The sequence below is a fragment of the Eptesicus fuscus genome, chromosome 6 (genome assembly GCF_027574615.1).
Source record: "Eptesicus fuscus isolate TK198812 chromosome 6, DD_ASM_mEF_20220401, whole genome shotgun sequence".
Taxonomy (NCBI): Eukaryota; Metazoa; Chordata; class Mammalia; order Chiroptera; family Vespertilionidae; genus Eptesicus; species Eptesicus fuscus.
In genome coordinates, this window is record NC_072478.1 from 48,814,711 (window position 1) to 48,836,785 (window position 22,075).

General features: G+C 37.6%; 1 protein-coding gene across 1 annotated transcript in view; it reads left to right on the top strand.

Moving 5' to 3' along the window:
- The window catches only part of TLL1 (tolloid like 1), a 158,468-nt gene that overhangs the window by 70,665 nt on the left and 65,728 nt on the right, over positions 1–22,075 (top strand). The window contains exons 2-7 of the mRNA XM_008144269.3: positions 1,933–2,043; positions 6,498–6,578; positions 8,074–8,226; positions 8,761–8,878; positions 14,309–14,487; positions 18,672–18,777. Coding sequence (XP_008142491.2) covers positions 1,933–2,043; positions 6,498–6,578; positions 8,074–8,226; positions 8,761–8,878; positions 14,309–14,487; positions 18,672–18,777 — 748 coding nt within the window. The remainder of the gene's footprint in view (positions 1–1,932; positions 2,044–6,497; positions 6,579–8,073; positions 8,227–8,760; positions 8,879–14,308; positions 14,488–18,671; positions 18,778–22,075) is intronic.

Below are 22,075 nucleotides of genomic sequence, written 5' to 3' on the forward strand. Positions count from 1 at the left end.
TAGAAAACTATGTAATAGATTGAAAATTCCAACATGTCTATTTTTTTTCTATTGATAATATAAAAATTTAAAGGTAGATAAGACTTACAGGCTATCAAGTTTACACGTAAATGAATTGACTTAGTCACTCCCTACTACTTGTTTTCAAAGAAATATTTGGTTTTCTCCTGAAGCAATTCTTGGCATATTCAGAACCACCTAACTATTCTGAAGCTATTAGTTGAGAAAAAAAAAAAGACAAATAAAAAATGAACTTATGTGCTCCAGAGAAGTTTTGTCTCCTCTTAAGAATTATCTGGCCTTATGCCTTTTCTTTTCCCCAGAAGTAATGTTTTTGCTTCTGTGAAGTATCGTATCCTTGGATTGCTGATCTGTGTTTGATATAATCTATCAAGACATGAATCCTATTGCACATGAAAAGTCATTACAAGAAAATAAAAATCTAAAACACATTTAAGTTTTATTTTACCGTACTACTTTTATTATATAAATGTAGTACTGACAAACTGTGTTTTGTTTGGTTGAATGCCTCAGCTTCCAAGTCAGCCAGCTGATTCAGAAGAAAGTAAAAGTTTATTCTTGCAGGGAAAAAAAATACTACTAATAAAGATGATGACAATGGTAATTATTTGTACTAATGGGAGCTTGTTAAAAATGTAGGGTTTGAGGCCTCCCTGCATACCAGCTAAATCAGAGCTTGCATTTTAACCAGATCCACTGTGATTCCTATGCAAATTAATGCTAGAGAAGTATTAGTGTCTCTAGCTGCCCCCCAGCACTAAGGAAGCAAGCCAGGCTGAGAGTCACTGCCAGTCAGTGCCCACAACAATTTGTATAATAAATACATGGGATAGAAGATTTAAATAATTACCAAACCTGGATTTACATTAAAGTAGTGTGAAATCTTGAAAAAAAAAGACAATGCAAAATTTATTTTTATGAAAACTAACAAGCCTTTTATATAGTAACAAAATATTTTATTTAGGCAGGCCATCTATTTCCTGGGATGTCTGGCTTTAGGGGAAGTGGAGCATCAGAGGTTTCTGTTGCATGTGAGTGAAACTGATTAGAATCTGGATTCAATTTTAGGTATCAAGAGCAACCGCTTAGCCAGTGCTATAAACTGTTTTACAGACTTTTCGTGACTTTGTTTCTATGATTGTAAAAGATAGGAAACATCTCTTTACTTCCACAGGCTGCCATTGCATTGACATGAGGGCAGAAGAGAGGGGTTAATGAGAGAATTCTGACTCTAATAAAAATGTTTCTGTATGTTGCACTGATAAACTACATTGAACTAATTTTTATTTTCTTCCTTTCTGGATTTACACATAAACCTAATCCCTTATCGCATATCAGTATTTTTATGAGGGAACTAAACTGGGTAAATAATTTTACATGTTAAACCTTTGATCAAAGCCTAAAGCATTGTATAACTTTCAGGATTAAAGTTTAAATTTCACAAAATAACTAATTTTATTAACTAGCTTTTTATAGCTAACATTCATAAGTATTACAGTTTGAATCCAGTAAAGGACAGTGATTTGAAAAGCATGGATTTTGTCACTTCCTAAGTTTTTCATGTGTTGCCTTACTTTTGGTTTTGCAGAAGAAAAATCTAAAGCAAAATTTTAAAAAGAAAATTTGTAAACTTGTATAAAAAAACAAGTATCCTAGAATTTTCAAGGCATTTGTCAATATTGTACTATCTCATGATTAATTTATTATTTCTCTTAAGTTTGTGGTTTCTTAAAGTTATTATATGTTGATTTCTGATAGTACTTAGTAATTGGTTAATTTTGGACTCAAATAAATAAGGAAGCTTATGCTGACCTTTTAATGAGCCTTGTTTGCATTGATTTTGCTTTTTTGCTTTTAAGTATTTTACATTTTAATTGAACTTTTCTTTTTTTTTTTTGTTTTGTTTTTTAGCTGTGTTTTGGGGTGATATTGCCTTAGATGATGAAGACTTAAATATCTTTCAAATTGATAGGACAATTGACCTTACACAGAACCCCTTTGGAAAACTTGGACATACCACAGGTACGGTTGTATTGGTTTCAATTTGCATTAATTTAGAAGAAAATGTACTCTTTAAATGCTATAATGTCTCTCTGATCAACTTTGATTTCCTAGACACAAATGAGCCTATTTAGAAATTAAAGATTTGCTCATAGTTTTTATTTCATTAGTTAATTTATTTAACCAACAGGTTGTGGTGTTGACTATATACCAGACCTGGTTTAAGTGCTTTGGAGATATTAACTCTTTGAATCCTCCTAATAACCCCAAGAGGGTAGATACTAAAGTAATTGTGATTTACAAATGTGGAGATTGAGGTTTAGAAGGTTATATAGTTTGCTTATTGTCACACAGCCAGGAAGTGTCTGAGTCAGGACCAAAATTCAATTCCGAGGAAGGCCAAATTTCACTCTTGAGCATTATATTCAGTTGCCTCCCATTTCCAGTTGCAAATATTGAGTTGCAAAATGTAAAGTATTCATAGAGTAATTATACACAAACTTAGTTAGAAAAATTCATCTATCTTTTAATATAATTTTTATGAAAACCCAGAAGACAATTTTAATTATAGTTGTTTGACATGCTTGAATTATGCCAATATGAGACTTATAATATTTAAAAGGTTGTTTGGGTTCTCATTTTAAAATACTTTTATTAAAATTTGAAAATTATTCATATTATCTTGATATGATTTTTATTCTGTATTATATTTTGGAGAACATTTGCAACTTTAAAATTCTTTTTGTAGCTATAAGTAAAAAATTCACTCAATGTAGTGTTTTTTGATCTCATTGAATCTTTCGTCAAACCCAGTACTATTTTTATTTTCTTCTGTTCTATAGAAAATAAATATATAGTTGATTTGTGGTATCTAGCAGACAAAAACTTGGCTTAAAACTTTTTACTGTGAATTAATATCTCTGTCCAATTTGCTTTTTTTGCACCTTTTGATTATGCCAAATTTCAAACATATGGAAAAGTTGATAGGATACTGTAAGAGGCACCACCACAATGGTATTCCCACTTAAAGATTCAATAATTCTTACATTTATCATATTTGCTCTGTGTGTATGTGCATGTATACATGCATAAGCATGCATAAAACATTTAGTAACTAATTGCAAACTGCACAGCATTTTTATAGTAAGTAGGTTAGCATTCACTTCTTAAAAATAGATATTATCCTATACTAGAGGCCTGGTGCATGAAATTTGTGCATAGGGGGCGGGGAGGGGGTTGTCCCTCAGCCCAGCCTGCACCCTCTCCAATCTGGGACACCTTGAGGGATGTCCAACTGCCTGATCAGGCCTAAATGGGCAGTTGCACATCCCTCTCACAATCCAGGACTGCTGGCTCCAAACCGCTCACCTGCCTCTGCCTGATTACCCCTAACCGCTTCTGCCTGCCAGCCTGATCACCCCCTAACCACTCCCCTGCCAGCCTGATCGACGCCTAACTGCCCCCCGGCCGGCCCGATTGCCCCTAACTGCCCTCCCCTACTGGCCTGGTCACCCCTAACTGCCCTCCCCTGCCAGTCTGGTCGCCCCTAACTGTCCTCCCTGCAAGCCTGCCCCCCCGCAACTATCTACCCCTGCAGGCCTGGTCTCCCCCAACTACCCTCCCCTGAGGGCCTGGGTCCCTGCCCCAACTGCCCTCCCCCGCAGGCCTGGTCCCCAACAACTGCCCTCCCCTGCTGACCTGGTCCCCCCCAACTGCCCTCCCCTGAGGACTTGGGTCCCTGTCCCAACTGCCCTCCCCTGAAGGCCTGGTCCCCCAAAACAGCTCACCCCTGCAGGCCTGGTCCCCGCCCCCCCAACTGCTCTCCCCTGCTGGCCTGATTCCCCCCGACTGCCCTCCCCTGCTGGCCTGGTCCCACCCAACTATCCTCCCCTGCAGGCCTGGTCCCCCACAACTGTCCTCCCCTGCTGGCCTGGTCCCATCCAACTATCCTCCCCTGCAGGACTGGGTCCCCCCCAACTGCCCTCCCCTGCAGGTCTGGTCTCCCCCAATTGCCCTCCCCTGCAGGTCTGGGTCCCTCCCAACTGCCCTCCCTTGCTGGCCTCGTCACCCCCAACTGCCCTCCTCTGCTTGCCTGGTCACCCCTAACTGCCCACAACTGCCCTCCCCTGCAGGCCATCTTGTGGTGGCCATCTTGTGTCCATATGGGGGCAGCTATCTTTGACCACATGGGGGCAGCCATCTCTCTTTTATTAGATAGGATAATCAAAATACCACTATCACGTATAAGAAATTTATATCATAATACAACTTACAGATTTATTTAAAATGATAATACATAGTACTTTAAGAATTGTATGCTCTAACCTTTGTTATATGTAGGGACAGCCTTTTCTGAAACATACCCCAAACATAGGAGGAACACTACATTGCACTGTGCTCACATATAGTACATTCCTGTAGGACACGTGTATTGACAACTCTCCAGTTGCTATCATCTCACACTTAACCCAGCCACAGAGACAAAGGATTTGGACAAGAGAGCAATGAAACAACTCAGCAAATCCTTGATTTATCGTGTTACATTTCATTTCTTACATAAATTTTTGTTAGCTTCAACTTTAGTCAGGTCATTTCTTTAACCCATTGTCTCTCTTCGTATTGGGAGCATTCATTTTCTGCTATTTAAAAATGGCAGTACTATTTAATTTTGTCATTTCATTGATAGTTAAGCTCTGAAACAGTAATAGTTGGAAGAAAACTATCATTATTTTAGGTAAATAGCATAAAACAGGTTATACTGTCAATCATAAAAACAACATATTCTAAGTGAATATGTGAAAGGTACATGTTTGAAAGTAATTTTCATTATTCAGTTAAATTTCAATGTAAAAGTGTCCTGTTTTATTTTTTTACTTTATCTTTTTCCTTTCTTTTTAGTTTGTGTTGAGTTGATTATATTTCTTATTTCCTAATTTCAAAATATATGGTCTTTCCCATAAATATTTATTTAGTTTGAATATTTTCATTTTGTTTTTGGAATATCTGAGAAATAACCACCTATTTCATTAATTTTCTTTTTTTCTATTCCAGTGAACTATCTAGATAGAATTTTATTTCAATGCCTATAAAAATTATTCAAAATTCCTAAATATAAAAACATTATTCACTTTGATAGCCTTGAAACATTTTCTTTTTCAAGTCTATAATTACTCTAATCCTAATTACCTTAATACTAAGACATTTATTTCTCACAATCTGTTTCAGTCCTATAGATTATGAAACATAATTATTACATAATGGTCACTTTAAACATATAGATGCCATCCTTTAAAAATGTTTCTTGTAACTGTTTAGGAATGAACATGTTTAAGTATTATCTCATCTTCCTAAAATGTTCAGTGAAAAATATTTCAAACATTTTTCTCAAAGGGCACAGCAAAAATGTGACCATGTAATGCAGATAATTAAACAGAATCTTAGACTGTGAACAAGCACTCTAACATATTTGCCTTATAAGGACTTAATTGATTTTTGATAAGGTGCTTATATGGTAATAATTTTTATTATTTTGTTATTAGCTTCAATCTAGGTCATTTAGTTACAGTGTTAATTTCAAAGGGGAATAAAACAGATATTGAGAGGCAAGACTTCAAAGTCCAGATTGCTGTTTTTATGAATTTCTGGTCCACTTTTACTGTTTCAGCCCAAAGAGACCCATAAAACGCACACTAGTGGTATGAGTTCATTTGCACTTATTCTGATATCATTCGTGATCATATTGGTTGTTTGCTTGATGATACCTCTTTGTAATTTGTCTATTAAAAATTCAAGAAGGGAAACTAGGAGGTAAAGTTGAGAGAGCATTTTTATTAAAACCCTAGAATAAGAGGACTTGGTTTTCATAAAATAATCTGTTTTCTGACTTCTGACAGGAATCTACCCATTCTAGTCTTTGTTGTTAAAATTGCAAGAAAACATATTTCTTTATTTTGACCCTTGCTTCTACCTTTTAAGTTATAAAATTACTTACATCTATTTTTTTTTAAATTTGATCATAACTTTGGAACAAAATTCACACTCTCCATTTTCTTTACTGTTTTTATTTCCATTTGCTGATTTGGTGTCTGAAATGCTCAGTTTGCATTGGGGAAATAGCTAGAATGCAGTCAACAGGGCAGAACAGTTTGCTGTCATCCTGTGTGATGTCATTGCCACAGTGAAGAAAAATGTTTCAAATTACTAATAGATGACTCAATTTCCATGATGTCCAAATAAAGTCATGTCGAGTGCTCTCTGGATAGCCCCTCACCGCCTTTGTTTTAGTTACCAAAATTTGCTAATGAATAATTGTTCTCCTCTTCTAAGATTTATGGATATTCATGACTTTAACATTCTAAGACCACATTAAAAAAAGATGTCCCAAGAGAAATTAATATAGCCTATTACTATTGTTTATTTACAAAGAACTTAAAAATACAGTGTTTGATTTTGACTATTTTATTTTTATTTTTAAGGTGGATATGGAGACCATGGTATGTCAAAGAAACGAGGGGCCCTCTACCAACTTATAGACAGGATAAGAAGACTTGGCTCTGGTATATCAATGTTTAAAGTTGCAGACGCTTGACTTAATGTACAGTAAATATTATACTCATAGCAGTTCAGTTTGCCATTATAATGCAAAGTATGTGAAGGATATATGCTAAGAAAGAGTCCTTTATTTTTATTGTTAGTTGATATGTGATGTAAGTCCTTCAGAACTTAATGGGGGACAATTGCAATGTTTTGTTAACTTATTTTCAGCTTCTCCTTATTTAAAAACACATTAGGTATTTGTATTATTGTTAATATTTATTTCTAGTAAATGGAATATCACACCAAGGTGTTTTATTAACCATGGAACTACATCAGTTTTAATCGAATGAAAAATATCATGGCTGCTTGAAATGAAATTCACTTAAATTGACAAACATTTATTAGATTTAAAGAGTAGCTGAAATTTTTTGACCCTTCCAAAAACGTATATAGAAAAACTGCCCCCTGGTTTCATAATTAGTTAATATTTATAATAATTGAATTTATGAGCCCCTATTTATAGATTTGAGTTGGTGGGTTGTTTTTTTAAAGAATGTTTAAATTTCATATTCTAACTCCTTAAATTGATGGTTTAATTTTCTCAAGAAAAGATGATTTGCTCCAGGGTACTAAAGAGACATGCTGTACACCTGAAACTAAAACAAAATAATATTGAATGTAAACTATAATTGGAAAATAAATTTTTTTAAAATACGTTAGGGACATGGCATAGGGCATATATTCAATATTTATTGTGTCTGAAGTATATACTGGCCATAGGATATTTGTGTTGGCAGTGACAGATGAAAAAGAAAAAATAATTCTGCAAATTTAGTAGCAAACATTTATGAAAGGCCACCAAGGCACGTTAACATTTACAGATTTGAAAGCTGCCCCAGGATAGACTGCCTTTTATGTTGACCTGTCCACTGTGCACCGATTTTGCTGTGTACCTGGGTATGAGTTCAGGGGAGATAGGAATGGAGCTAGCCATTGTCCCAGGAGGCTGAGCCCTTATCTGTATTAACATTATTTCCTTCACTTTCTCTATAATGTAATAGTCATAATTTTAATCTGTACCATAGAATACCAATGCCAAAAATGATTAAAGATTTAGCAGGAATAAGAAGAGTTTTGAATATCATAGAACTCTTTGAACAATGTGTTTTATTTTGGTGGTGAATTTCCTAGTGGCCTAGTAAAGTAGAATACTTACATAAAAGAATTTTTCTGTGGCCTGCAAAGTTTGCCTGACTTCTGCCCATTGTAGGCTATTGTATAAAAATTCATGAGAATCTACTCATAGAGCATTAAGAAATACACTTAATGTGGTACACTTAAATCTTTTAATACTTTCTCCAAGTATGTAATATACATGAAGCTTGTCTTTAGTGCATGACTTCAGGCATACTTATACAAATATGTAAATAAGACATTTTAACTTTTGTCCTTTAAGAGGTATATGACTCCCTGTCCGAGGACTTGTTTCACAGAATCTTTTAAATGTCACTGCAGGCTTGGAGCGAAACAACACAGTTAAGGAAAAAGTACCTCTAAAATTCTCAGGGCAAAATGAGAAAAATCGAGTTCCTAGAGCTGCTACATCAAGAACAGACAGAATATGGCCCGGAGGTGTTATTCCTTATGTTATAGGAGGCAACTTCACTGGTAAGATACTCCCCCACATGTCTATTGTGACTAAGAAATAATAATTATCATACAGATAAAGGGGACATTGTTATAGAATATTAATCTATAAAACATAGTATTAAACCAAACTTTAGAAATGCTCCCCTCACCTCAGTTGTTAGTTTAGAATGTTTTGTAATTGAAACATTTATTTAGTCTTGACTTACTTGTAGGAGTCTCAGGCACTGTCCTGGCTTTTAAACCGAGTTTCAAATGTGTCCATTAAATCTGGAAGCTGACTTCTCTTCAACTGACAGGAAACATGTATGTCCCATTCCCAGGGCCCTGTCCACACCTATTTGTGGAGATAGTAAGCTTGACCCTTCTCATTATAAAGTGAGTGTCCATCCTTAACAGTGGCTCACTTGGGGCGCTCCGGGCTGGTGTTCTTTGGTTGATGATAGTGGTGGCGTCTGAACTGCTCAGCCAGACTCCGGGATAGGGGAGTCCGCGTGGGTACGGCAGCCCTCTCCGGGGCAGACACAGTTTGTTAATATCATGCCATTTTTCCAGGCAGCCAGCGAGCCATGTTCAAGCAGGCCATGAGGCACTGGGAAAAGCACACATGCGTGACTTTCATTGAAAGAAGCGATGAAGAGAGTTACATCGTATTCACATACAGGCCTTGTGGGTGAGTAGAACCAAGGATGACTTAAGTCAACTTAGAAGGGAAAGAAATCCACAGGCAGGATTCATTTCCTAATATGTGCTTAGTGTTCTGCCCATAAGAAAGTATAAATTTTACATAAGTAAATACATTATTTGATCACTGACCTTAGTGCATGTATCTCAAGTGCATTCCTCCGCGACCCCAGCTGCTTTTCCTTGTGTCCTGACTATGAAGTGGCGTTGCCTATGTCCCACGCACCTGAGTTAGGAACGTCAGCAGCAGCATCTAGTGATTCTACTGTGCTTCCTCTAAAATCCACTGGTATTCCACTGGTATTCACTCTGTCTTTTGGTTTGCACTTCTGTGCCACGTCAGTGCCCTGGTCCATTCATGTCTTGGTCATCTCACACCTGATCTATCCCAACTGCTCTGCTGCGTTGCCTTACCAATTCACTGCCACTAGAATTGTCTTCACAAAATACCAGTCACAGCAAGAGACCACACTTTTATGGGATTCTTTTCTAGACTTGCTTCTTACAGGATGATAACACAAACTCTCTCCAAAACAACTCATCTGTAATTTGTGGAAATGCTGTATGAAATGTTGGTAGCCATTTCTATAGCAGAGTGCTGATGAACATTACTACTACTCAACCCATGGAAAGGCATAGAGAATAAAAGGGCCCTTGAACTTACTTTAAAAAAGGAACACCCATTTCACCCTTTTAAAAGTGACAAACACGCATCAGTATCTCGGCGCGCATTCTGGGAAGTGCTAGTCTGAGAAGAAAATCCACATTCCTTGGTATAACATTTAAGGAATGCCGTGAACTTACCACAACTTTCCTCGGAAGCTTCTTCTGCCACCACATCTCTCCACAGATCTCATCATCTAGCCAAGTTACAGTAATAGCCGTTCTTAAGCAATGCGGTATACTGTAAAAGGCTTCCTATTGGGGAAGTTTTCACTCGTCTTCCCTGTAGTCATTGGGACTTATATTTACGTATTTAAATTCAGCTTGAACTTTTTCTTTGCTTGCTTGCTAAGAATACTTGGCAGGGTGTGCTGTCTACACTGCATCACGTCGGGAGGCGCGGGCTCCTGGACCTGCCAGGCATGGAACAGACTGTGGAACCTCAGCGGGAAGGCAGGGAAGGTTGGGTGGGTGGGAAGAGATCAACCAATGAATTTGTATGTACATGTGCATAACCCGTGGGCACGGACAACAGTGTGGTGAAGGCCTGTGGCGGGAAGGCAGCCTGCAAGAGGTCAGTGTGTGGGGCGGGGAGGGAGGAGGAGACATATGTAATACTTTCAACAATAAAGATTTTTTTAAAAATGCATCAATAGATTCAAATGGTGACAGCCACATCCTGCCACCACAAAAGTTCCCATCATTGCAAAATAGTGACTTTCCTAATGGCGTTCTTTTCTTATCCTTCCTACATTGATTAGCTCAAATTCTTCTATGAAGAGGAAGTTTCTCTAATCACTTATATCTATTTGGATACCCTCTAGTGTACTTTATATAGGGAAGTGAAAATAAATGCTTAATTTGTTTGGAGGAAATAGTTCTTGCCCTAATGATGTATTATTTTTGTGTGTGTTTGTTTTTGTTTTTGTTTTTGCGGAGAGAGTATATTTCACTAGGTATGGTGGGGGAGGGGTGTCATTTGGCTTTGTGCTATCATATTTTCCTATATCAGTTAAGTTAAAAGTAATGGATTTTATTTCGGCCTTGAGTGACATTAAGAAAAATGATACGTTATTTCTTTTCTATATATTTTTGGATAGCGCCATAATTTTTTAGTTCTGACTTATTTAAGTGATGTTTTCTTTTAAGTTACTCTAATTTTAACTTGATGAGGCTTGGTTACTTTTGAAATGCTTCCTATTTTTTATATCTATTTAATATTTAAAAGGTCTAAATCTGGACTGTCCTTCCTTCTGGTTATTTAATAGAAAAGGATGTAACTCAGCTTACATATTTCTAAACACATAACGTATTCAGATCTTTCTTCTTTCTCACCCTTCAGTTTTGTAAAACAAATACATCCAAAGCATTGGTCACTTGTTATTTTATTGCTTAATTTCTGTTTGTGACAAATTCATATTCATACTCATTTTCTTTCATTCATTTGGCTCTTTTCAGAGTTTTACAGTTCACTTGTTTGACCCTGCTAAACTACTTTCCCCCATTCATCATCATTTCTCCATGTTTTTGCTCGTGATATTTTAGTTGCTTGGAATGCCTTTACTTTCATTTTCCAACAGTGGGTATCTTTCACGCATTTCATTCTCAGCCATTTCTGAGCTGGCCACCGAGGGGCTTTGCTTTATCCACACCTATTATGGCTACATTTCTGTTGCCCATTCCCCTGTCGGCCATCATCAGTGATGAGGGCAGCTAGCTGATCTCCATGTCCCTCGACACCCAGCACTGCTTTACAACTAGGGACCTAGAAAATACTGACAACTTACATATTAGCTAAAGTACATTGTGTGTAACTCAAAATAAAAGAATGTAGGACTTTAAAGGGGTATTGAAGGAAAGTACTCTACAGCCTCAGAACTTATAACTGGAAATTTGTACCATTTCACTCCCTTTGCCCATTTCTCCCACCCCCCCAGCCCTTCCTCTAGTAACCACCAATCTGTTCTCTGTATCTGTTGAGCTCTACTATGTGCCAGGCTCTATTCTAGGGGCCACAGATACAGCAGTGAACAAAGCTGTTAAATTGTGGGCCCACAGAGAGCGTACTTACATTCTAGGGTGGGGAAGCAGAAAGAAACACGGAAATAAGTGAAATATAAGTGTATTAATAAACCCTAACTTCTAGGACAAAAAGTAAAGCGATGTATGTAGGACAGAAGGGCATTTGTGCAAAGACCTGAAAACCATGAGGAAGTGAGACATATGCATGTAGGGGAGAACAGAGTTCCTGCCAGAGGGAGTAGGCAGTCACAAGGCTGTGAGCGAGAGCATATCTGCAGGCTGAAGGCACAGCAGGGCCGCATAGCTGAGTGGAGTGAGTGATGGGACCGTAGTAAGAGATGAGATGATAAGACATTTGTGTGGGAAGATCATGTAGGATCTTAGGGTTTTTGTAAGTACTTTAGACTTTCCTCTAAGTAAAAGAAAGAGCCTGTAGTCAGCTGAGGCATTTTATAAATTTATAATAAATATGTCAGTGGTCATATTACCAGTTTTTTTCTACTTTCACAGGACCATTAAAAGTCAATGTGAAATGTATTTTTGCTTCCCATATGGACCCCATCTTATTTATTGGAGAGGGCTATGGGTGAAATTACACTAAAAAAGTTGTTTGACATTAAATAAATTGACCCTTCTTCTTGATTATCTCCCAGATTTTGATTTGCAAAGTACTTTCTTCTGTGGTTATGACCAGCAAAAATGACTCAGTGTGGTTAATTTAGTTACTACCTAATTATCAGATATATCATTTTTTGTCACTATTGCTATATGGCAGCAAATATTTAAATCTCTCCAAAATCTGTAAATTTTGTGGGTTTTTTACATCTAATATTTTATTATTGGGTATGTACTAAATAACTATCTATGTATGGATTACAACATACTATTGAAACAAAACTACCTGGAAGCAGAAACACAACTCCCTGATTGTTTCTCTACCAGTTTTCCCTTTCTATTATTGATTTATTAAGCTTAATTAACTGTTATAATAGATTCATAAATAATAAGTCAAATTAGTTCATCTAAGTGGCAAGGTGTAGGTTAAAATATTTAGGCATTTAAATATCCACAGAAACCATGAGAATTACAAATGTTTGTATTTATGAACAATAAAATTACTATCAAATGTACTTACTCTGGAAATTGAAATTTGTGAAATTCTTTTATATATATATTTTTCTTTGATTAAGTTATTACATTTATGTCCTTAACCCCCATTGCCCCCCCCCTCCCATTCATGCCCTCAGCCCCCTGGTGTCTGTGTCCATTGGTTATGCTTATATGCATGCATACAAGTCCTTTGGTTGATCTCTCCCCCTTATCCCCTCCCTCACCTCCCTTCCCTCTGAGGTTTGAGCAACTGATCGATGTTTCTCTGTCTCTGGATCTGTTTTTGTTCATCAGTTTATGTTGTTCATTATAATCCACAAATGAGTGAGATCATGTGATATTTATCTTTCTCTGACTGACTTACTTCGCTTAGCATAATGCTCTCCAGCTCCATCCTTGCTGTTGCAAATGGTAGGAGTTCCTTCCTTTTTACAGCAACATAGTAGTGAAATTCTTAATCACTTGGGAAATTAATTTTTTACAATTTTCTCTTCCAGTTTAATAAATTAGAACAAGTGTTTGGTGTCTGATCCATAATGATTGCCAGTTATTCAATGCCAATTATTTACTGCCCTCTATTGCTGTCTAGAGGGTAGTCCTATAGATAAGCTACTTTAATCCTAATGACCGAAGCTTTAAATATTATTTTTATAATATGTAATTGTAGTTACTATATTATTATACCATTTAAAACTTATTTTAAAGTGGATATTCCTGTGTGCCCACCCTTACACATGAGTATACACTCATGCACTCTCATGCATATGCATGTATGCACACATAGACACACAAATGAATAAATGGAACTTCTATATTTAAGGTAGGGAAACATCATTGAATGTGTATAAATACCAATAAGTTGAAGAAAACTTGCAGAAAGATGCCCTGGATGTCTCAGGAGATTCTTTCAGAAAGTGAAATAGAATGTCACACTTAAATAACTGCTGACCATTTGACACAATCTCATAAATCTCATAATTCTACCAGTTGTCAGTTTTTTCTCCACAAGTTAACCATTAACCTTAGAGAACTCGCCTTCGAAACTAATTTTCCTCAGTTAATTTCTTTTAAAATTTTATTCTTAAAAAAGTTATTTTATAAGTAGGGAAAATATTTATTTATTAACCAACATCTTTCATAAATAAATTTAATTCTGTTTTTCCTAAAGAGGAAAAATAAACTTTGCTTTTATATTTAATACTGAAATAATAGATTATTGCCAGATACCAGTATTGACAATATAATAATGGGTAGTGAGGATAAAAAATTATACTAGAAATAAACATCACTTGATAAGTCTTGCATTTAACTATATGTACAGTAGTACATTAATCAACATTTGTATTTTATTTTCTAATTCATCTTCTCCTAAGAATGATTTAATACATATGTCTAATATATGAGTTAGTACAAGAGTACTTCAAGTGATTGTTTAGAGACTTTAGTTGTATAAAAATTAACCAGGGTACTAGAAATTAGCCATAATTATTAATAAAAGGCTATTCTGCCTCTGACTGTGTTGGACTTTATAGTTCATCACAATTCTTAACAAAAGTTGCATCATATTTTGATTCATCCAGCATTGCCCTTTCCACCACCATCTCCTCTTTCTTCTTTATTCCAGATGCTGCTCTTATGTAGGTCGGCGGGGTAATGGACCTCAGGCAATCTCCATTGGCAAGAACTGTGATAAATTTGGAATTGTTGTTCATGAATTGGGCCATGTGATAGGCTTTTGGCATGAACACACGCGACCAGATCGAGATAACCATGTAACCATCATAAGAGAAAACATCCAGCCGGGTAAGAATTGGGATTCAGGGTGACTGAGTTTCTTCTGGTTGTGTTTGTACTGGTTATCATTTAACTTCTTAACAAATGTGAACTGTTTTTTTGTTTTGTTTTTTATATTATAGAATTAATATTTTTCCTGATTGAAAAATACCCATGCTGGTGTTCTATTTTTAGGTTTGTTTTTTTTCTTCAGAATAAATGATCTTATGTGTTTTTTAGGCTTGCTTCCCCCACCCCCCCTTAAGATTTAGCTCTTTTATTTCAAACTTCTGTGTTTTCCAAGATTGGGTGTAGGCCAGTGGTCCGCAAACTCATTAGTCAACAGAGCCAAATATCAACAGTACAACGATTGAAATTTCTTTTGAGAGCCAGATTTTTTAAACTTAAACTTCTAACGCCACTTCTTCAAAATAGACTCACTCAGGCTGTGGTATTTTGTGGAACAGCCACATTCAAGGGGCCAAAGAGCCTCGTGTGGCTCACGAGCTGCAATTTGCCGACCATGGGTGTAGGCTATTGAACCATAAATATTATTAAAGATTTTAAAGCATTTTATATACTTAGCTCTATATTTATGTTTTATGGATTTAGAAAGAGTCCGGAGTCTACCGTCAAACATGGCTGCTACCATAGGAATCTATATTATATCAAGGACAACTTTGGAGAAATTCCAGGGAAATGAGTCATCCCAGGATAGTCTAAATAGTTTCCTTGAGATTTTTCTTAAACCTGGCTGCCCGAAAGACAAATATTTAAGAATGTTTTCAGCAGTTGAAATATAATATATGATTTAAAATTAATTTTCTCTGACAGTTGATGTGTATACAGCTTTTTGTTGGTTTTAACTCTCATAATTTCATAAACATCAGTACATTTCAATTATCAAAAGAAAAATCTTAATACTTAGAATTGTCTTATGAGATAGTATTTCAAGTGTAAACAAAGTAAAAAATGTGTCTTTTTAAACTTATATCATGGCCAGTTTCAATTAGAACCATTGAATTCTTTAGAATTTCCAGTAATTGCCAGCATTGATCTATTTATTTACCCCTCACAGATTTGGTGACAGTTATTTCTTGAGGCACTATTAGATGTTGCAAATGCTGAGATGAAAAACACAAAGCTGAGTATATAGTATACAAATGATTGCAAGTGAGAGAGAAAGGTAACACTTGTCATGTTGAGATAACTAAGGCCTCAGTTAAGTAGCACAGGTCAAGAGAAATAAAAGGGAATAATCCTTCAAAATATTTTAAGAGGAGCATCACCATGTGAGGAGATCTCTTCAAGGTTTTGTTTTTAGGCAACAGAATGAGTAGTGGTACCATCAAATGAAATAAGAAATCTGGACAAGGCAACACTTTGAGAGGGAGAAAAACAAATGATGATTTTATTGAGCATATCCTGGAATTTGAGAAGCCTTTGGGCGATCCAAGTTGAGATTTTTAGTAGACAAAGGGAAGATGAGTCGAAACTTTCAGATATATATCTACGATAGAAATTTGATAGGGGATCTGACTGTGTATGGGAATGCTGAAGGGAAAAGAAAATTATTGAGGCTAGAAAATGGGGAACATTATTATTTAAAGCAACATTTTGTGTATATATAAAACCTATCTGATCCTGTTAACCAATGTCATCCCAATAAATGAAAATAAATAAATAAGTAAAGAAACAAATACATAAATAAATTAACGAAGTAACATTTTGTAGAAAATTTCTCACAAGACTAAGAAGGTTTGGTCTAAGAGGCAGAAAATTAATGAATGTCATGCCTCAGAGAAGAGCTCATTTGAAGATTGGTGAAATAATCTATAGTGTTTACTTATCAAAGATAAGTAAAAAAATGTATACTCCCAAAATAGAAGACTAATGCCTAAGCCAGCTATCAAGGTTCATATTACACTTTATATCTTTAGGTGAGAAATAAAAAGGAAATAATATTTCTGAAAATTATTTCAATTACCAATTAAATGAAAAGTTATCTGTTAACCTTAGTTATTAAATTTCTTCTATTATGCAGACAAAACTTATAAAGGAAATAACTTTCAGGAATGATGTTTACTCTTAAAATAGGACTCTGTTTCAACATATATATGTACCCAAAACAAGCAAGAAATGAATAAATGGTATAGTATGCTATCTAATAAAAGAGTAATATACAAATTGACTTCACTCCAAGACACAAGATGGCTGCCCCCATGTGGTCAAAGATGGCTGCCCCCATGTGGACTCAAGATGGCCGACACAAGATGGCCTGCAGGGGAGGGCAGTTGTGGGCAGTTAGGGGTGACAAGGCCAGCAGAGGAGGGCAGTTGGGGGGGGGACCAGGACTACAGGGGAGGACTGTTGGAGTAGACCAGGCCAGCAGAGGAGGGTAGTTGGGCATGACCAGGCCAGAAGGGGAGGGCAGCTGGGCGGGGGGAAACCAGGCTTCAGGGGAGGGCAGTTGGGGGGGACCAGGCCCTCAGGGGAGGGCAGTTCAGGGGGACCAGGCCTGCAGGGGAGGAAAGTTGGGGGGGGCCAGGCTTGCAGGGGAGGGTAGTTAGGGGTGACCCGGCCAGCAGGAGAGGGCAGTTAAGGGTGACCGGGACAGTAGGGGAGGGCACTTGGGGGCAATTGGGCCAGCTGGGGGGCAGTTAGGCGTCGATCAGGCTGGCAGGGGAGTTGTTAGGGATGATCAGACAGAGGCAGGTGAGCGGTTTGGAGCCAGCAGTCCTGGATTTTGAGAGGGATGTCCAACCGGCCGTTTAGGCCCAATCCCGATCGGGCCTAAACGGGCGGTTGGACATCCCTCAAGGGGTCCCAGATTGGAGAGGGTACAGGCTGGGCTGAGGGACAACCCCTCCCCCATGCACGAATTTTGTGCACCAGGCCTCTAGTCCTATATAATAAAAGGCTAATATGCAAAGCAACTGAACAGTGGGACAACCGGTCACCATGACACACACTGACCACCAGGGGGCAGACTCTCAATGCAGGAGCTGCCTCCTGGTGGTCAGTGCACTCCCACAGGGGGAGCACTGCTTAGCCAGAAGCCCTGCGCGGGGCTCACAGATGGCTAGCACAGCAGTGGTGGCAGGAGCCTCTCCTTCCTCCACAGCAGCGCTAAGGATGTCCGACTGCCAGCTTAGGCCCACTCCCCATGCCAGTCGGACATCCCCCGAGGGCTCCTGGACTGTGAGAGGGCACAGGCCAGGCTGAGGGACTCCCCCCCCCCCCCCGAGTGCACAAATTTCGTGCACCAGGCCTCTAGTAAATATAATTCTTAACACAGTGTTAAGCAAGTATGACTGTTCGTACTTTTGTTGACTCTATATTCAGGCCAATAGAAAACATAATTTATTAAGTGAGATTTCCTGAGTATTTGGAACTATTAGTAGTGCAATTCTGGTATGTAAGAATTCATATTGGAGATTAATCTTCAAAAAATTTATGACTTACTTTGGCTCAAGAACTTAAGTGTTGTTCAAGGGCAATGTCTAATAAGTGCAGACTTTAGCTTAGCATTTATATGCAAAATTAGTGACTATGATAAGAGGCAAATTGACATAAGGATTTTTTTTTGTCTTGGCAACTTTAGTCATAAGAGAAAGGTGGGAAAGTCATTAAGTAAAATGTAACTTTTTATAATCATTTCTGTAGTGCTGGGGAAAAAAAACAGGTAAAAATTTAAAGAAACAAATATGAGAACATAAAAGAGTACCCATAGAAAACAGACCCAACATATCCTTTTGATAATCTACTCTTTTGCCAAAATTAACATATTAATGAAATTCAGTATTACACTTTCAATGTGATATTTAACATATTAATGAAATTCATTATTACACTTTCAATGTGATATTTAACATATTAATGAAATTCAGTATTACACTTTCAATGTGATATTTAACATATTAATGAAATTCATTATTACACTTTCAATGTGATATTTAACATATTAATGAAATTCAGTATTACACTTTCAATGTGATATTTAACATATTAATGAAATTAAGTATTACACTTTCAATGTGATATTAAGTAACACAGCGGCACTGGATGGATACTTTTGCACAATGTGGGTGTTTGCATGTAATTACAGTATGCATGAACATTAGCCATTTAGTAAAGAGAAGGTGCAGGCACAGGAATAGCTCTTCTCTGCCTGTTGGAAGGCTTCTGAAACGTTATTTGTGACTGCTTCTCAGGTCAAGAGTACAACTTTCTGAAGATGGAGCCTGGAGAAGTGAACTCCCTGGGAGAAAGATATGATTTTGACAGTATCATGCACTATGCCAGGAACACCTTCTCAAGGTTGGAGTCTCAGGTTATACCTTTTGACTTTTAATTCCTTTCCTCTGTGTGGCTTCTCACAAAGCTATGTCTAGCATTAGAACTAGAAGCGTTTTCAAATATCCCTTCCATAAAATACAAAAACATTTGATTGGTGTTTAAAGCCAACACCAGGCATTTAACATTTTTTAAACATATTTTTACATTTGCTATCAGCAAACAGATGATTTTACTACTTCCTTTGTGATTTGGATGTCTTTTCCTTCTTTTTCTTGCCTAATTGCTCTGGCTAGGACTTCCAATACTGTGTTGAATAGAGGTGGTGTGAGCAATTAGGCTTGCCTTATTATTAATCTTGAATAAAAAGCTTTCAGTTTTCAACCATTAAATATGATGATCCTGTAGGCTTTCATATATGGTCTTTATGATGTTGAGGTACTTTCCTTCTGTCCCTGGTTTGCTGAGTGCGTATTTATTTTTATCATGAAAGTGTATTGAATTTTGTAAAATGCTTTTTCTGCATCAATTAGATGAACATGTGGTTTTTGTTGTTCATTCTATTAATGTAAGTAATTGAAGTTTTATAGTTTCTTCTATTCTCCATCCACAGAGTCTATAAAAGTTTTAGTTGTTTTCATGAATATAGCCCATCAGCAGATTAAGGTACTTATTTGTGGGAAGAATGAGGCTAAATATAAGGAGCTTTTATATGCATGCATAGTTTGTAATGTAGATTTTTGCTTAATAGGGACTGTCCATTTTCCACTAGTAAAAGAATTGTAAAATTTTATGAAGTTTATTTAAAAGCATAGCTAATTTACTCTTCTATTGTAGGTAAAACAAATGAAGGTTAATAATTGAAGCCCTCAACGATCTGTCTCTAGTCTATTGATAGTGCCTTACTGAAGGTGTTTAGGAAGAGTCTGCATTGCTTAATGGCCTATGTCAAGAAGATAGTTATTAACTCCCTGACCACAAAGAAAGAACAAAAGAATGGTGACTGACCCCCACCGAATGAAAGGGAGGTTACCTCAGTAGACAGAATGAGTCAAAGTTCTGTGAGTTTGAATACATCCAATTTAAGATGCCCTTATACTGTTAAAGTGGAATCTCTTTTGAAAACTGGGGGGAAAAAAACTTTTCAGACTACAAATCTGTTTTCAGAAATTGAAAATAGTATTTTATTAGTTTTGAATACTGAAGAAATTGTAACATTTCATTAATTTGGACTTACCTAGTTAATAATCTGTTGATTCGTGCAACATAGTTGAATAATGGCTTTTCTCAATGCTGTCTTGTGCCTCAACTTCCCCTTCAATAGCACTGGCCTCCCTGGAGTTGCATCCTATTAAGTATGTTTAAGCTCTCACTTTTGATGGTCAATTACCAACAACTATTAGTTTCCCCTCCCTACCTTCATCTCAGATAATTTACCTATGGAGCTCCATAGATACTTAGCTTTGGTTTTAAGAGTTCCATTCTCTATTTGAGTTATCTAGGTTTTGTCTAAAGATCATTACCTAAGCCTAGAAGCTAGGGTGCTCAGTCATAAATTACTTACACTTCCTGTCACTTTTCTGTTTTATTATCTTTCAGACTCTTCTATATTTTTCTCTGTTGTACCTGTCACTATCTCAGTTATCATTCTTTTGTTTAATGTCTTTCTCCCCCCCAATGCAATGTGAGCATTATAAGAGGAGGAATTTTTGTGTCTTTTATTTACTGCTGTAAATCCAGACCTATAACAGTTCTCAGTAAAATATTTCCTAAAGGTAGGAAAAAGTAGAGCTGAAATTTTTTATCAAATTCATTGGGGTGACATCCTATCTAATAAAGAGGGAATATGCTAATTGACTGTCACGCCCTCTAAGATGGCGGCACCCACAGCCACAAGATGGCAGCACCCAGCCCCCTCAGCCCCGCCTGCCTCCAGAGTCCTCCAGTCCCCTCAGCCCCCCAGTCGCCCAGGGCTGGCCCAAGGTACAGGCAAGCCTCAGATGGTAGCTGCCCAGCTGCCCAGGACCAGCCCGAGGTGCAGGCAAGCCTTGGATGGCAGCTGCTCAGTCTTCCAGGGCCACCCGAGGCTCAGGTAACCAGGGCCGGCCAAGGCTTGCACTGCTGGCAGTGGCAGCAGCAGAGGTGTGATGGGGGCATCACCTTCCTCTGATTGTCCCTCCTTCCCCTGAGCGTTCCCAGACTGTGAGAGGGGGCAGGCCAGGCTGAGGGACCCCCTTCCAGTGCATGAATTTTTATGCACCAGGCCTCTAGTTATTTCATAAAATTATGTAAGTTTCAGGTGTACAATTCTATAACATGTCATCTGTATATTGTATTGTGTGTTCACCACCCCAAGTCAAGTTTCCTTCTTCCATCACCATTTATCACCTCTATACCCTCATCTACCTCCCACATCCCTTTTCCCTCTGAAAGTCACCATACTATTAGGCGTGTCTATGAGGTTTTTTTGTTTTGTTTTGTTTTTGCTTAATCCCTTTTTTTACCCAGCCTTGGAACCCTATCTGTAAGGCTGTTTCTATTTTGTTTATGAGTTTATTTTGTTCATTATGTTACCAGTGAGATGATGAGACTGGTTTTTGTCTTCTTGAAGGAAAGGTTTCAATCAAGAGACAAACTACAGCAAGCAAAGCAAGTAAAAATGTATTGTCCACAGCAAACACACACTTAGGACAGTGAAATAAGGAAGGGCATGAAAGAAGAAACAGGAGAGCCTAGGCGGGCTGCTTTGGCTCACTGGGAAGTCAGAGACAAGGGGGCCTTGGAGACAAGTTCAGAGGATTAGCCTGGGATGAGCTGCCGCTGCCCATTGCTCCCCTAGTTGCAAGTCTCATGGGGTCCCTGATGAAGGGTGGGGAAGGAATGGTACAGCGTCCTCACCTGGGGGAGAGCACATACTGGGTCTTTTTCATTGAGGGTATGCTGGGTCTTTTGTGTTGAGGGTATTTATCTCTCTCTTGCAGGCAGTAATTTTAGGGGAGGTCTCAGGGAAAGGGTCTCAATAAAATATTAATCAGCTTTCCAGGTGTGCTCTTTCAGGGACGTGGTCTCCGCTGATTGGCTGGCACCAGGGCAGGAGGTTATTAGTCAATGCAGCTGGTCCTGATGTGGTCACTGTGTCACTTGTCTGGTTTTGCTGCTTTTCTGGGCCTGGAGCTGATATACAACTGAGGCCTAGATTTTATCTGTAGAGAGGAAAAGTCAGGGGATTAAAAAGTAGTTCCAGATAACAAGGATTATTTCTTATTTAAAGATGGTGACAACACAGTCAGCTTGGCTCAGTGGTTGAGTGTGGATCTATGAA